Source organism: Propithecus coquereli, unplaced genomic scaffold (genome assembly GCF_000956105.1).
Source record: "Propithecus coquereli isolate 6110/MARCELLA unplaced genomic scaffold, Pcoq_1.0 Scaffold301, whole genome shotgun sequence".
NCBI lineage: Eukaryota > Metazoa > Chordata > Mammalia > Primates > Indriidae > Propithecus > Propithecus coquereli.
In genome coordinates, this window is record NW_012148631.1 from 1379550 (window position 1) to 1396276 (window position 16727).

The following is a 16727-nucleotide window of genomic DNA, read 5'->3' on the forward strand; positions in this document are numbered from 1 at the left end:
CTTCTTTCTCTTTTCTTTATTTTCCTCTTTCTCTTTCTCTTTCCCCTATTATCTATATGTTATTGTGATTTACCTATTTTTACAATTTTCTGTTATCACTTATGATGTGTGTGTGTATGTATTAGTCATCTATTATGTATGTATCTATCTGCTCCTTGGAAAAGGGAGTGGAGTTCCCCAGATTCGAATGTCTCTCCAGCTGCGCACTGTTTGTGCATGCAGACATAGTAACACATCAATTGCAAGAAATACTTCCTGCCAGAGCATTTTTCTTTTTGGTAAGATGCAGCACTTAGTAAGATCTCATTTACATGATGTTGTTAATTTTTAAATGATCAAGTTCTTTACAGTGTTGTAAATTAACAAGATTGTGCCTAGGAGCCTCATTTTCCCCTCTTCAGTCTGCACCTTGATCTGGAAATCCAGCATTTTGAGGGAGCTTGGGGATTTATACACATCCCTAAAGCTCCCCCATGCCGTCCACCAGCACATGTTTAGGGACTGCTGTGGGCATCCAGGGCTCTAGGGAGTGGACAGACCCATTTAAACTCTAGTCCCTGAAGGCAGAGGGCTTCCAGGGTGGCTGGGGAGATAATAAATACTCCCATGGAAATAGGACCAAGTGCTACAGTCACTATCATGAATTCGGAGCCCAGAGAGAGCTCAGAGGCAGCACAGAGAAGTTAAGACTTAGGACCACCTGGGTTCAAATCCCATCTCCACCATTCGATAGCTGTATGACCTGGGGCAAGTCACTTAACCACTCTGGACTCAGTTTTCCTCACTGTAAAATGGGGCTAATCATAGTACCTATCACAAAGGATAAAATGAAATAATATGCATATGGTAGTTAGAGCAGTGTTTGGCACATAGCAAGCACTTCGCAAATGCTAATTACTTTTATTTTTGTATTCCCATGGTCTGGGTATGTCCAAAACACTTCACAGAAGAGGCAAATGTGGGCTGCATCTTGTCTACCTTTATCAGTGACGTATTTCAAGGTTTAATATTGTCTCAAGCCCAGAACAGGCACATAGTAATGTGGGAGCTGTTGGCCCTAGGGAGTTGAGTAGGGCAGCGCTCGGCAGTCTTACTGTGGCCCCATCAGTGTGCTGATGAGTCATCAACACCCACTCTGCCTTTGTCCTGCCTACCTTAATTTGTAGTGAGTATTCATTTGTGGGGTCTCCACCTCCTCTAAGCCACATTAGCCAGAGGGGCCTCTTCGTGGTCTTTAACCAGCACAGCATTCCTAACGCAGGATTGCAGATTCCAGGAACCTGCTGCATCCCTAACTGGAATCCCAAATTGTGCAGGAAATGTTGGGGGGCACTTGGGGTGAACTGTGCCCTGACACTGAGCTGGAATATGCTGATTCACTCTAACCCTTTGGTGTGTAGAGCGTTCCATGTGCTGTTAAGGAAGCAGCTTAAAAGCTCCAGGAGAATGGATGTCTCAGTGCCTCAAAGGGAGGGATAGGACCTCCTGTCTCCTGGCCAGCTCTTTCATTTCCATCTTCAAGTTTTGACCAGTAGAATCAACTACATCCCAGGAACCATAGAAGACAGGGGAATGGGACTCAGAGCAGCCCTTCCCCTCCCTTGGTGAATCTCACCAGACAGGGCATGCCGCCTCCTCTTTTATTCCCATCATACAACCCATGGGCGTAGGTCAGTGCTTGTTGTCACATTGGGGTGTTACCAGCCTCAGATCCTCCTGCCCCAGAGCTGCGAGGCAGCCAGCAGTTAAAGATAATGATACAATGACAACAGCAGCTGACTTCTGCTGAGGACCTCTGCGTGCTGAGGCCCTGGGCCACTGCTTCACGCACTGCATCTGTTTGGTCTTCACGCATGGCTCATTTTACAGACGGGGCAATTGGGATTCACAGAGGTCAGACAAACCACGTAAGGCCACAGCTCGGACGAGTGGCTGAGTGGGAAGTTGGCCTAGGCAGGCTTGCGGCACCTACGGAAGCCCGTGTGCACCTCCCATGCCTGGATCCAGGCCAGGGAGTGGTGCATAGCGTGCGCTTGTCTATGGGCTGACTCCCGCCACCTCCTGTGGCAGGGATTTGTTCTGCCACACGAGGGGAAGTAGGAAGCTGGGGACGTGAGCCAGCAGTTGCCGTGAAGCCTCACGCGGAATAGTTTTCGGGATACCAGCCCTGGGTTTGGCTTCTCTTTCTGCCAGTTTCTTCCTACTCACAACAGCTGACTTCTCTGTTTCCCTGCTCCATTGCATATGGCTTCTGGATCCTCATGGCATCATCTGCTCGTGGCTTCTGCTCATGGCTTCTACTCAAGATTTGGTCCATCGCATTCTCCCTCCTTTTGGACTGCCTAAAAGGATTTGATCTACTCCTGTCTGGGCTCGGGTATCCCCACTGGGCAGTGCTACCCTGAAGACCACCCACGGGTTGCTGGCTGGCCTGCGGAAGACTGCTTTGAGTCAGGTGTTGGCCCTGGGTCTAGTCAGCCATGAGCAGGGCAGCAGGGTGTGAAGGGACTGTGTCCACGGTGGGCATGCACCGAAGCATGCCAGAGCCAAAACTTCATGGCAGGTTGACCTTCCAAGGAGCCATTGTATCCCTCTGGTTAATTGCAAAGGCTTTAGAGAAAGACAGACCTGAGACTGGGTCTGGGCTCTGCTGCTTATTAGTTGTGTGAATGTGGGGAAAGTATTTGATCTTTCCAAGGCTCAGTTTCTTCTGTTAAATGAGTATATTAGCTCCTGCCTCAGTTTGTAGAATGAAATGAAATAATGCCTGTAGAGCTCTGGGCATAGGGGACATGGAGGATAACTATTGATACTTCCATTGTTATTGTTAATAAAGTGAGCTCACTGCTCAGATTGAATGGAATTACAGAAATGTTCTTGTGGACAGAATTGCATAGTGCTTAAATACCTACATTCTAAAGGTAGCACACCTTTTTAAATCCTGATTCTATATGTACTGGCTGAGTTATTGGGGAAGTTACCTAAACTCACATCTCTAAAATGAAAACAATCTCTAACTCAGAGAATTAATGTGAGAATTACAAAAAAAGATAATAAAGTAAAGAATCCATACAAAGCACTTAGCACGGACCTGGCATGTAGTTGATAACTGTGCTGTGATTGTCATTACTCTTACCCAGCCTGCTGAGCATCCTGGCTGAGATGCAGGAAGTGTTAGGCTGAGATTTGATAATGAACTTTGTTTTTGACAATTCAAGTTCATCGCTGAGAGTAACAGAGAGTTGAATGTGTTTTTATCCCAACCGGCTTCATTGTATTAGTGTCTAGGGGCTTTAAGTATTAATACAATTATTTTTTTACAAAAGAAGAAAAAGAAGAAGAAAAAAGGCCTTCTTTTCCAATCCTAGACATGGGAATCCAAAGCTAAGTGATATTCTGATTCCCAGTGTGTGGCCCTGGAAGAATCCAGAGACAGGGAGGAACCTTGATTTACCTGCCACTAATCCCCACCATCAGCCCATAAATTCCTGGTCATGGGATGGGCCTTTGAGAGCTGGAGACAGGGTTAGGCTGACAACCAAAATAATGACTGTTACTGGAGCTGCTGAGAGCTTTGTTGCTGCCAAGAATGTATAAAGCCCCTCATTTTGGTATTGTATTGGAGATCTGAGATGTTTATACATAAGATGACAGCCACTCAATGCATTTCCATCTGGGGAATCGGATAATTAATCTTTAAAAAGAAAGTATAGATGTTGTTTTAAAGGCACAGTAGCAAATGACAGAATAGCAAGACCAAATAAATCTTACTTTTTGACAGCCTTGTAGGGCAGTGGATTTTGTGGGATTTTTATTTCTGTCCTGCCTGCCTCAAAATTGTTTGCTAACTGCTCCTTATCCTCTGTCTGCCTATTTTGCTGTCAGCCCCTGCCTTTAGAAGAATAACACAATCCAAAGGGGTCTTAAGTGACCTCAGCTCCTGCGTTGCTGTCGTCACCGTGCGTCAGGTGCTGTACTAAGCACGTCCCATGCGTTTGCCTCCTAAACCCGGCAGTGACCCTGGGAAAGAGTTTACTGCTGTCTCACAGGGAAGAGACTGGGACTTCAGAGGTGATATTAACATGTTCCAAATCCACACAGCTGGAAAGTGGCAAAGCCAGAAATCACATCCAATTGCTTGTGTGTGTGTGTGTGTGTGTGTGTGTGTGTATGTGTATGTGAATCCAAATCCTCTGATCCCAATACTAGGATATAGTTCTTTGTTCAACAAATGTTTAGGTGTTTAATCAACACCTGGCCCAGAATTCTTGACAGGCAATACCTGATGTAGCAAATGCTGTAAATACTTTGCCACCACCCAAAATATACCCACCCAATTTTGTCCCATCCAAACTATACCCACAGCTTCAGTGGACATTTCCCACACATACTGAGAGCTTTCTACTTCTTTCTTTCTCTGGGCTTTCTCTGGCCACAGAGTGCTCAGCTCCTCTGCAGAGCAGGCCAGAAGTACCAGGGACTCAACGCCCATAGGAGCAACTGTTTACCAGTGAGAGGCTGGTGTTAGTGGATAGACCAGCCTCTCTGGCGCCTGGGAGGGGACACTTCTGTTGTGCACATGTGTTCTATACAGTCTCTTAGAGGTTCCCAAGCAGAATTAAGCCCCAGTTTTTGCCCACAGCAACAACTTGCTCATCAACACTTCCTTTATTGGCTTCCCATTGCGGCTCACATTGGCCAAATAGGTGTTTTCCCTGGACTAACCCCTTAACGCACAAATATTATTGATTGACCACTGTTAATCAAAAATGATAGACAGTCATATGGGTAAGATGTTGTCCCCACTCTCTGAGATTTTATAAAGACACACACGCATACAATGGACACATGGCCATTGAGGGAGGCTACAGGAAAGATCCAGAAGAGAAATGATGGGGGCTTGGTGCAAGTCAGTGGCAGTGGGTGACGTGAAGTGGTTGGATTCTGGACATATTTGGAAAGTGATGCTAAGAGGATGTGCTGGCAGGCCAGGTGCAGGATATGAAGGAAAGACAAAAGTCAAGGATGTTACCAAAGTTGTTTTTTCCCTCTGAGCAACTGGAAGAATGGAATTGTCCTTAACTTAGATGGGAGAACTACAAAGAAGTGTTCATATTTAGGGGTAGAGAGGGCAGGTTTTAGGAGTTTAATTTTTGACGTGTAAGTTTGAGATGCCTATTAGTCATCCAAGTAGGGGTGCAGAGCAGAGAGCTGGAACACAAGCTGGTGTTTAGAGGAGAGGCTAGGACAGAGATACAGATTTGGGAGTCAAAAGTATGTGGATTGGGGAATATGTGAGGTTGTGGAAAGAGTCTCTGATCCCCAGGAGAGAAGCATCGAGTGGAGGAGACAGACTTACTGAGTCATACGTAAGTCATCTGAGACCATGAGAACGCTGGGGAAGGGAACTGCAGTGAGCCCCGTTTGAGGGACACAGAGATGTGGCACATTCTGCCCTACAGCAGCTTCCAGTGTAAAAGAGAAGGTTTGGCTGCATACAGACGGCTACAGTAGAAAGTGCGGTAGTGAGAGGGGTATAGGGAACAGCCGCAGAGAGTGCAGGTGGGAGCAGTCACTGAAGGCTGGGGAGCGTGGTGGCCAGCTCCATGAAGGAGGCTTTTGAGCTGAACCATGAAGGACGTGCAGAGTTTTGACTTTCAGAGATTAAAAGAAGAGGAGCATTCTAATTAGTACACAAAGAAAGAACATGCCCAGGTACTCAGGAAACAACCAGAAGCACAAGGTAATAGTGAGAAATAAGCCTAGAGAAGGAGGCTGGGGTCCGATCATGAAGGGTATTGACTGTCAAGGGAAAGAGTTTGGGCTTATCCTGGGGGCAGTGAGAAGCCACTGAAGTCAGTGAGTGACGTGGTTGGAGCTGTCCCTTAAAGCAAGGTGTTCTTCAGGACAAAGGGGCAAGAGATGGGAGACTACAAGACTGGTCAGGAGGACTTGGCAGGAAGGAAGGAGAGGACGAGGTGGGAGGGAAGACATTTAAGGAGAAATGCAATTTGACAACAGGGACCAAAATGTTAGATGTGCATGGCATTTGCCCAGTATTACTACTTGGAAGAAAATACAGGAGGAGAGGTGTATAAAGCAAGAACAAGATATACCTGGAAGAATGATCACTGGAGCATTGTTTATGGCAGAGAAAGCTGAGAAACAACAAAAAGGTTTATCAATGAGAAACTGATTAAACAAACCGTGATACAGCTGTACAGTGGAATGCTCTTCAGTGATTAAAAAAGATGTTGTGTGTCTACATTCATTGGCATGAAAGAAGCACATACAATTTATTGTTGAGTAAAAAAGACAGGCTGTGAAATAGCATTTATCTGATAAGCCTATTTATCAAAATGATATCCTTAAAATATCATCCATGTATATATGTCTAGGGAGACCTTTGAAATTATGTTGATCAAGATGCAGATGGCAGTTTTTGCTAGATGATAGGATTTGGTGGCGTGTTGTTTATTTGTTTGGGGAGGGACCATTTCTCTTTAGATCTATTCTGGATGACATGAATCTTCTGCCATAGACTTGTAATATCTTAAACATAAGACAATGCAAATTTTCAAAAAGAAGTCAAACAGTTCTTGAATTCTTGCAAGGCAAATAGCCCCAGGTCTAGAGTGTGAGCAGTTGTTAATCCATATTATTATAGCTGACCTCTCCAAAGCAGTGTTTGCTCTTTGAGCCTCTCCCAGAAAGAGGTTAAAAGAATTTCAGGCCGGCACGGCGGGGAAGGAGCCTGAGGGAGCACGCTCAGATGGACTGGTAACCATCTCCCCTCTTCCAGGGTCTTCCTGAGAGCGATCAACAAGTTTGCAGAAACCATGAACCAGAAGTTCCTGGAGCACACGAACTTCGAGTGCCAGGTGAGTGTGGGCACCAGGGCTGCTCCCGCGTCTTGGGCTGAGGGCTCCATCGGATACGTCCCAAAGCCCATGGCAGGTGTGCCAGTGTCCCTGAGGATTTTCACAGAGGGGTGTGGATGGGGAGGGAAGTTTCAGGCTTTGCAACCAGGGCCTCAATTAAGCAGGCATCAACAGAGCAACATATGCAAATGTGACTGCATAACGGATCTTGTGCCAACACGGAGACTTGCATTCATGCACTGTCAGGATGGGCGCCATCTTTTAACAAGGTATCACCATTTCTTAACTTTTCTGTTCACTGAAGCCAAAACAGCAGCCAGCCATAGACATTGAAAAATGATTTATAGTAAAGCTCCCAAGTACATCTTTGTGACTTCCTGATTCCTTCAAAAGTCATTTTGCGTCCTTAGCCGAGACCTGGGGTCTCTGAGACTCAGGCGCCTGGAAGCATGTCCCTGGGGCACACAAAGTGACGCACCTGCCCCTGGGTCCAGACCCAAGAAGGACAAACTCTTCAAAGCCTGTGGGAAAATCCAGATTGCTGTTTCTGGCTGGAGGTGTGAGAGAGAAGGCCCCAAAAGGGGATCCCCTCCAGGGAAGTCCTCGAGCCCCTAATCTCTTGCAGCGGGGCTTAGGGAGTAGCAGTCCCTGCGCCTGGTGAATGGGATGATGGTGTTTTCTGCTGCCCCTCTAAGGTGCTCAGTTCCCAACTGTGCTTTCGCCTCTCACCAGCTGAGCACCTTCGGGCAAGGCCTGGACAGTGACCATTCCTCAGGTGATTTATCTGTAAAATGCCAACAACAACGATCCTTTCTACTTCATTGGGTTTTTTCCCAGCACTAGAATTTGCCAAGGGGCTTGCTGGGAAAATCGACTTGTAATATCCCGCTAGTTTCTGTTCAAATATTTCCTCCTTAAAGAGGCCTCCCCGGCCTTGCTCCTCTCTGGGGATCAACCTCCCCAACCCCAGGGTCATTATGCATCACTGCTTGGCCTCTTGGTGTCTCTTCATAGCACCAAATGTCATTTGATACCGTCTTTCTGGTCTCTTTCCGTGCATGTTTGCTCTCTTTCCTCCAGTAGAACGTGAGCCTTGTGAGTGCAAAGACCTTGAACTCACAGCACCTTGATGCTGCGCCCAGCACACAGTTGGTCTCCTCATGGAGGGGACGTCTGGGCTGAGGCCTGTGAGATCTGCTGGCAGCTCCAACCTGTCAGTACTTGCTAAGCTGAAAGGATGAGCGTTATCTTTGCGCAAGGTTCTCTTGCGTGACCCTGCATTAAATCAGACAACTGAACAACAGTGAAAACGATGATGAAATGAGTAGCTGCCATTGCCTGGTGGCTTACACATACCAGATCGCACAAGAAGCACTTTCTCAGTCCTTATAGCCACCCTACAAGTTAGCCGCTGTGACTGATATTTTTTTCTGCTCCAAGGATGCAGGGAGTAAGACTCAGAGAGGATGAGTAGATAGCCTGAAGTCACACAGGGCGTCAGTGCAGAACTGGGACCAGAACCCAACAGTGGCTGACACCAAGGCCCACGCAGATGACCACGGCCACATGCCAGACGTGGAGTTTGCCATTGCATTGGGCTGCCTGCCTGGCACAGTCTGGGCAAGAGTTTCTCCCAGCATTATAAATCTTCGATGTGGGAATGAAACATGTTTCTTTAGCTGTTTCGAATCAGGAAAAATATTTGATTCCCTTCCATGTGGCCCAGATGCCTGCAGACTCTGGTTCCGGGCACGCTCAGGGAAGTTAGAAAGGCCATTGCTTTTTTGGAGGGGCAGCTTGGAACAACATACCTAGGAGCCAGCAGTGGCAGCGTGAGGGCCATAAAACTGCAAGCTGGTTTGTTCATTTCTTCCTGTGGCCTCAGCAGTTGCAGCCTGGGACCTGCTTTCCTGAGGCCGGCTCGGCTCCATGGTCTTGGGTGGGAATGTTCCAAGAGAAGCTCAGCTTCAGTCCCTCACGCCATTCCTTTAGGTTTTATCCTGTTTTCCTGAAAGAAAACCTGTATCTGGGAGATGCCCAGAGATTGGGGGTTTCATACTTGGAAAGTTCAAGCTCATGAATTGTGCGACTTTAGGCAAATTACTTCACCTCTATGTGCCTCAGTTTCCCCAACATTGAATTAAGATATTAATGGTAGCTATGTCATTGGGTTGTTGTGAGGATTAGATGAATTAATTCATGTAAAGCACGTAGAACAGTGGTAGGAACACAGTAGCCATTTAATAAATGTTAGCTCATTATCATAATAGTAATTGTTAGCATTTTGATGGTGACAATGATGAAGATGGCCCTAAATGTATCAGGGCTGGGAACTCGTGTCAGTCCTTGATAAACAGTAGGGAAGGCATCTATCTGGTCACCCACACTGTTGCCTGGGGCTATCATCACTCCAACAAGATTCTATAAAGCAGGAGAATGGCCAACATCACAAAATAAACAAGTCTTGTTTTCTAATGAGGCTTCCATAGATATTTATTGAAAAGTACCCGAGAACAGGATCATTTTTCAACCTTATCTTTGTTCTCCTCCCTTTTTCTCCCCTCACCACGTGAGAATGGATTTGTTCTCTGTACCCTGCCTGGAACACGCCTTGTCTCCTTCTTACGCTTTCATTAATTATGCATTTAATATCAGCAGGAACAGCATCCATCACTGAGTGCTGCCTGTCTTGGCAGCCACTGTCCAGACGAGGGGCAGGTGCAATGAGATTATCCCTAATATCTTTTCCGGAACTGTGGTTTTGTGATTCAAAGGGCAGAAAGCAAGCCGCTCCCTGGGTGCCCCTCTGTAGGCGACAAGACCTGGGAACTGGGAAAATGGTGTTTCCTGCTTGGGGCTAAGATCATTTGCATTCCTGGGCCCTATTCAGCATGCTGGGCCTTGGTGTTTGCCTCTATTACTGTGGTCAGAGAAGACCAGAAAGGATTTCAAATTTAACTTGGCAAGGATTTTTGTCTAAGAGCAATTGTCATGGGTCCAGGCCATTGCAACATCTTTGAGGAATTCCGAAGCAAAGCAGAATACTGCCCTGCCCTCTAGGATCTTGGGATTTTGATATAAGGCTATACAAACCCATTTTCTAGCACCCAGGCTTTTGAAGAAGGTGACGAACCTTTATTGGGCATCTATGTAGAGAACCTTGATCCTCTTCATAATCCTGTTCAGTTGGGATATACCCATTTCCCTGGAGAACAAACTGAACTTCAGCTGACGTTTCTGTTAAAGTCATCTATTAATTCAACCCCAAGCCTGTCTGCAAAGGCCATCCTTTTTCCACTTTTCTGCTCTGTCTCTCGGAAATGGGGTGCCTTTGGATGCTAGGAGACAGGTCTGTTTACATCTGGAAACACTCTCTGCCCTTGCTAGTTATTCCTGATCGAGAGCTCTAAGATAAGTCACCATAGGATTAAAAACTTGATGTTGAAAACTCTGATTGGGCCTGGAACCAGTGCTTATGTTTAGGCTCCAGGGCAGCTCTGTGATTGGTAATGAGATCATTCTCTCTGCTTGGGAAGCTCTAATTGGCTCCGGGTAACTTCTAGGCACCAGGCCCATCCAGGGACCATTTTTGAACATGCATTAACGATCCCGTGAAATGAAAAACTTCCAGAATATTCCCAGCCATTAGTGGAGGAATGAGGGCCAGCTTTGTCTTCATAATGGGAAATGTAACCAGTGATGCCAAGAACAGGTGAGGTCACCAAAGCCTTGCAGAGGCCCATAGCACCGCCACAGGGGATGCACGGTGGCATGGCTCCTCTAGGCAGAAAGGCAGCCATGCTTGGGGACTGTTTCCCCAGCCCTGCCTGCTTCCGCTTTTGGGCCCCAGACAACCTCTGGTCTGATGTTCCTAGCCTGAGTCCACACCTGGAACCTTCCTCTCCCAGACCCAACAGCGTCCCCAGAGTGGGCATGGCAGCTGTGCCTGCTCACCTCAGAGCAGGGCAAGCTGACTGCACGCCAGCGGCAGCGCGTGCTAGGGTGTTTTCTATTTGGAATTTGGGGTAAATAATAATTCAAGCTTATTGAGAAAGAATCCCATGAGATCAAAAATCCATAATCTCTCTGCTATAAAGACTATAAAACATCAGATGAACCAGCAGACACGTTAATCAACGGCAAAGGCTGAAGGAAACCAAGAGAGGAGAAGAGGGATTTTAGCAGAAGAGCAGGGTAGTGAAGAATGCAAATCTTGAAGTCAGATAAACTCGGATTCAAATGCCATCCACCTTTGCCATTTTGCAGCTGTGCGACCTTGGCAAGATATTTAACCTCTGCAGGCCTCAGTTTCCTGATCTCTAAAATGGGGAGAATAATAACACAAATCTCGTAGTCCCTTAGGAAGATTTAACAAGAATGCATGCCGAGTGCTTGGCTCATTAATGAACTCACTCAACAGATATTTCTAGAGCACATGCTGGGTCAGGCTCTGTGTATATCACAGAGAATAAAAAAATGAAGTCCTTGACTGCATGATGTTTACATCCAGAAAATAAATTAATTTTGTTTAAAATATGTCGTAAGTGAGGGTGAATAAGGGGTGAATCTACTTTAGTCTGAGTGATTGGGGAAGGCTTCTCCTGGAACTGATATTGCAAGACTGAGTAGGAGTTTACTAGACAGTGATTTACTCAATTAGTCCTTATAACCACACCCTTTAGATACTATTAGCTCCATTTTCTAGGTGAAGAAACTGAGACTCAAAGAGGTAGGGTAACTTGTCCATGATAATGGAGCTGGAAGGCAACCTGACAGCATCTATGAAAACAAACAACAAAGGTAATAAGCAAATAATAACAAAACCAGTGTAGACCCTGTGACTTAGCAATTTCAGCTCTAGGAATGTATGCTACAAATATAGTTTCCCATGCATAAAGATGTTTAAATAGGGTGTTGATTACAGCACTCTTGCTAGAGAAAAAAAATTGGAATCAAGTTAAATGTCTATAAATAGGGGATTGGTTAAAATTAAAGTACATCCTTATAGCAGAATACAATGTAGCAATAAAAGAGAATGAAGCAGATCTGTATATGCTAATATGGAAACATTTGTGAGATATATTAGTAAGAGAAAAAAGCCAAGTACAGGAGACTATTAAAAAATGTCTATACATATATTTATACGTGTAAAATTTCTGAAAGTATATCTAAGAAATCATTCACATTTTCCTCCGGGGAATTTTACTAGGGTCCTACATAAGATGGAAAATAACTTTTATATTTAATCTTTTCTATCATTTAATTATTTTAAAATCATGGGTATATATTACTTTTATAATTTTGTTGAAAGTTAATTAAAGATAACTGAATTCTCATTAGACCCCCCAGCTGTATGACTTTGGGTGGTCTTTTAACTTATCTGCACCTTATTGTTTACATGTATGAAATACAAACGTTGGACCAGATGACCCTTAAATTCATTCCAATTCTAACTCTCTATTGTCCTATGATTTCAAAATATTGAATTCCCAAACAGAAATCACCTCACTTCTTCTCCAGGGCAAAGAGATCCGTATGCTTTGCTAAAGAGACCCTGTGGCTTCTCTTAGTCAGCTGAGCTAGGCACTTAGCATAAACACCACCAGACGGCTTGTCGCAGGGCAGAAAGAAAAATCCGAGACCTTTTGAGGCATTTCTCTGACAAAATGGCGATCAATAAATAAGTATTTTCTGGAGCCCAGCTGCATTCAAGCCATTGTGCTGAGTACCGCGTTAGGGATATAAATAAATGGAAGATGGGACCCATGGTGCTTGTGGAGCTTACAATTGGAGAAGACAGGGCATACAAGTACTCTGCCACCAGTGCCACCACCAACACCACCGTTCCATTTACTGAGCACGTGGTATGTGCCACGCCTGTGGTAGCTTCCCCTTATTTCAGCCAGTACTTATAACAGTCCTTTGTGGTAGTTGCCATTACTTTTGCTGTTTTGCAAGTGAGGAAATGAGACTCGCAAAGGTCAAGTAACTAGCCAAAGGCGACCCAACTAGTAAGCAGAACTGGTTTTCATACCCTGGTGTGCAAGATGCTGATGCACATGCTCTTGACCACTGGAGGATGCTTTTGCAGAAGTGAATGGAGCAGGAGGCCGCGTGCAGAACAGTGAGTGGACTGAAATCTGTAGTGGCACACAGCAAGGGCTCCTCAAATTAGGAAGAAATCAGGCAGATTTAATGTGCTCTGTAATCTGGGAAAGCTTCACGAAGGAAGTGAGTCTCGAATTGGGCTTTGGTGGAAGAATAGGACACAGAGACTTCAGATATGAGAGCCACCGTGAGCAAAGCCATGGAGACCAAAATGCTCCTGGGATCTCCGTGTAGTCTGAGCAGACCCACGATGGACAGTTTATTGAAGGAGAAAACACTGGAGTCTGAGGAAATCATATGCGGCCTTCAAAGCCAGGTTATACATTTGGTCCTAAGTCTTTGGAAACAAGAGTCAAGGAAGTTTTGGGGCTGAAGCATTAAGAGTGTCCAGTAATATCTAGTTGTGGCCACTGCTCGCCTCTCAGGACATTGCACAGAGCCACTGACTGTGACAACCTCCTCTCAGTTCCAGAGTCACCCCCACAGGGCTCCATGGGCAGGGCTGGGCAGGGGCTGTAGCTGAGACTTAGGTGTGCCGTTTCCGAGCCACTAAGATGAGGCACAGCTGTAGCCTCAGGGTCCACAAAGATTTTCCAGGAGGGGAGCCTTCTCCTCCCAAAAAAACACAACAGGTCCACTCCCAGGTATATACCCACGAGAATTGGAAACCTATGTCCACACAAAAACTTGTACGAGAGTGTTCGTAGAGCATTATTCACGGTAGTTAAAAAGTGGAAACAACCCGAATGTTCATAGATGGATGAATGGATAAACAAAATGTGTATTCATATGATGGAATATTATTTGGCAATAAAATAATAAAGTACTGACACGTACTACAACATGCATGAACCTTGAAAACATTACACTAAATTTAAAAAGTCATGCCTAAAAGGTCACATATTGTATGATTTTATTAATATGAAATGTCAGGATAGGCAAATCCAGAGACGGAAAGTAGATTAGTGGTTGCCAGGGACCGGGGGGCGGGGGTGAGGGGAAAGCAAGGGGGCCTGACCGCTGGTGGGTAGAGGCTTTCTTTTTGTGGCGATGAAAATGTTCCAAAATTAGAAAGTGATGATGGTTAAATCACCTTGTGAAGATACTCAAAATCACTAAATTGTACACTTTTAAAAATTTTATGGTATGTGAATTCTGTCTCAATAAAAAAATAAGAAAAGGCCAGGCACGGTGGCTCACGCCTGTAATCCTAGCACTCTGGGAAGCCGAGGCGGGTGGATCATTCTGAGCTCAGGAGTTCGAGACCAGCCTGAGCAAGAGCGAGACCCTGTCTCTACCAAAAAATGGAAAGAAATTAATTGGACAGCTAAAAATATATGTAGAAAAAATTAGCCGGGCATGGTGGCGCATGCCTGTGGTCCCAGCTACTCGGGAGGCTGAGACAGTAGGATTGCTTGAGTCCAGGAGTTTGAGGTTGCTGTGAGCTAGGCTGACGCCACGGCACTCGCCCCAGGCAAGAGAGTGAGACTCTGTCTCAAAAAAAAAAAAATAAGAAAATCAGAAATGGGGAGACAGAGAAAACGCTTTTTTGAAGGGCTCATTCAGGCGGAGCAGAGTCTAGTGAGAGGCTCACTCATATTTTACACGTGTTATATACTGGGGAGCATTTCTGAAATTATTCTCACAAGTGGTGGCAATTTGACTTGCTTTGTCAGATATCTATTTCCTATGGTAACCTTAATACTCTGATGCACTCCCCTGAAATCAGAGATTTTTCACTTTAAAAACACTCATTTCCATGTCCTGTGGCCATGGTTTTCTCTTTCCCTGGCTTGTGGTTTCATATCCTGGTCTGAGATGTGAGAAGGTGTGAACTCTGGGCACAGGCGGACCAGAGCAGCACATTTTCAAAGCAAGGCCCGGAGAACGTGCCCAGTCACGGGGCACCTGCAGGAAAGGCAGTCTGAGGGATGTGGACGGAGACCCCACCTGCAGCGGGTGTTTGGAGGTTACTACGGAAACAAAGGGACTTGAGTCTGAGGGTTAGGGAAGCCTCGGGAGGGCTTTGTGGAAGGCCCTGGGAGATAAAGGTCCCAGTAAAGGCAAGCATATTCACTCAACAAAATGCAGCCAGCACCGGGGCAGACATCGCTGTCTGCGTAACCACCGCCCTGTCAACACACGATGGCAGTGCCTGGGCACTTAGAAGACGTTCCAGAAATACATGTCAGATGGCTCCTCAGCTGAAGACTGCCCATGGCATGCCGAAAGAGCCCGAAACATCAGTCAGAAGACCTCAGTGCAAATCCCAGCTCTGCTGTGTGTGGAACAAGCTGAGTGATCTTGGGCAAAATACTTAACCTCGCCAAGCCTCAGTTTCCTCATCTGTAAAACAGGAACATAAGTGCTATCGAGTTTTGAGAGATGAAAGGAGAGATGTATGGAAAAGTGTAGGGCCCCTGGTAAAACCAGTGTGTTTTGCTTCTTTCTGAAACTGGAACCACAAGCCCATTTGAAAGTCACGCTCCCAGCAGCAGCGATGACATTATCAATGGTGGGGTTGCCTTTTTGCTAGTCTTGGCCATCTGCAGACTCTGATGGACATCTCCATTGAGATGGAGGTCTCGATGTCTGTGTGATTTCTCAGCTAATGTTACCCATCCTCTTGCTAGGCAGTGTTGAGAGGGGCCCAGGTGGGCTTGTTCAGCAAGCCTGCTCCTTGCAGGGCTGTGGCACGTTGCAACAACTGCCCTTGAGTACCCAGGGACCTAGGCTCTACCATTGGGATTGGTACCAAGGGCCCCACTCGAACAGTGAACAGAACAACGACGGTGAGGCTAACCGATATTTCTGAGACCTTACTGTGCTTCATGCCCTTTAAGCACATCATCTCGTGTCACCTTTATCACAACCTTCTGCAGTGGGGACCAGAGTTATCTCAGTTTTGCAGACAGGTTCCCTGAGACTCCACAGCACCTTGATTTGGACTTACATCTCTCTGGTCTGTCACCTGTATCGGTATCACCATCCCTGTGGCCAGTCTTCTCGGGCACGCGCCGTGGGCTGACTCCTTTATCTGCTCTCGTTGACTGCAAGCTGGTGGAGCGGGTTCTAGTATTAGTCCCTCACATTTAGCACCAACAGATCACATACCTGTGAAAACTGTGATGAGCCTACGCATAAACTGGGTCCGCAGGGGTCCCACCTGCAGCAAGCAGCAGAACCGCCTGGAGTGCCTGTTACCTGCATGTTTGTTTCCTGGCCTCACCCCCAGAGCTTCAGATTCAGCAGGTCTGGGCAGGGGCCGGAGAATTTGTATTTCTAAGAAGTTCCAGGTGCTGCTGCTGCTGCTGCTGCTGCTGCTCCTGGTCTGGGCACCACACTTTAAAACCATTGAGGAAAAGGCAAAATATTTTAAGAGACGATGAATTACAGGCTGGTCCTCTGATCTGTCAGGTGAATGTGGGAGAATTTCCAGAGAGGCTGTGGGTCCCTGAACTGCCTTATCCTCCATCACCCTCTAATTCCAGGGCAGGAACCAGCTCACTGGGCACCCAGCTGGGACGAGTTATTTGTCTTCAAAAAAACAAAACAAAGCACAACAGTGACAAAAAATAGCCGTAAAATTCTCCTCCTTGCCCACATCCTGTTGTCTGAGAGTGGACATGATCAGCGCCTAGAGAAATCCATCCATTGTCCTCGCTTTGGCCAAGATGTTAATTTCAGAGTCAGTGCCAGTGAGGAAATTGCAGTGGGCACAATTAAACGGGTCGCGCC

At 46.1% G+C, this 16727-nt stretch overlaps 1 protein-coding gene across 1 annotated transcript in view; it reads left to right on the plus strand.

Annotated features, from left to right (window-relative positions):
• Positions 1 to 16727, plus strand: part of DOCK2 (dedicator of cytokinesis 2) — a 397813-nt gene that overhangs the window by 311202 nt on the left and 69884 nt on the right. Inside the window, exon 30 of the mRNA XM_012649685.1 lies at positions 6803 to 6881. Coding sequence (XP_012505139.1) covers positions 6803 to 6881 — 79 coding nt within the window. The remainder of the gene's footprint in view (positions 1 to 6802; positions 6882 to 16727) is intronic.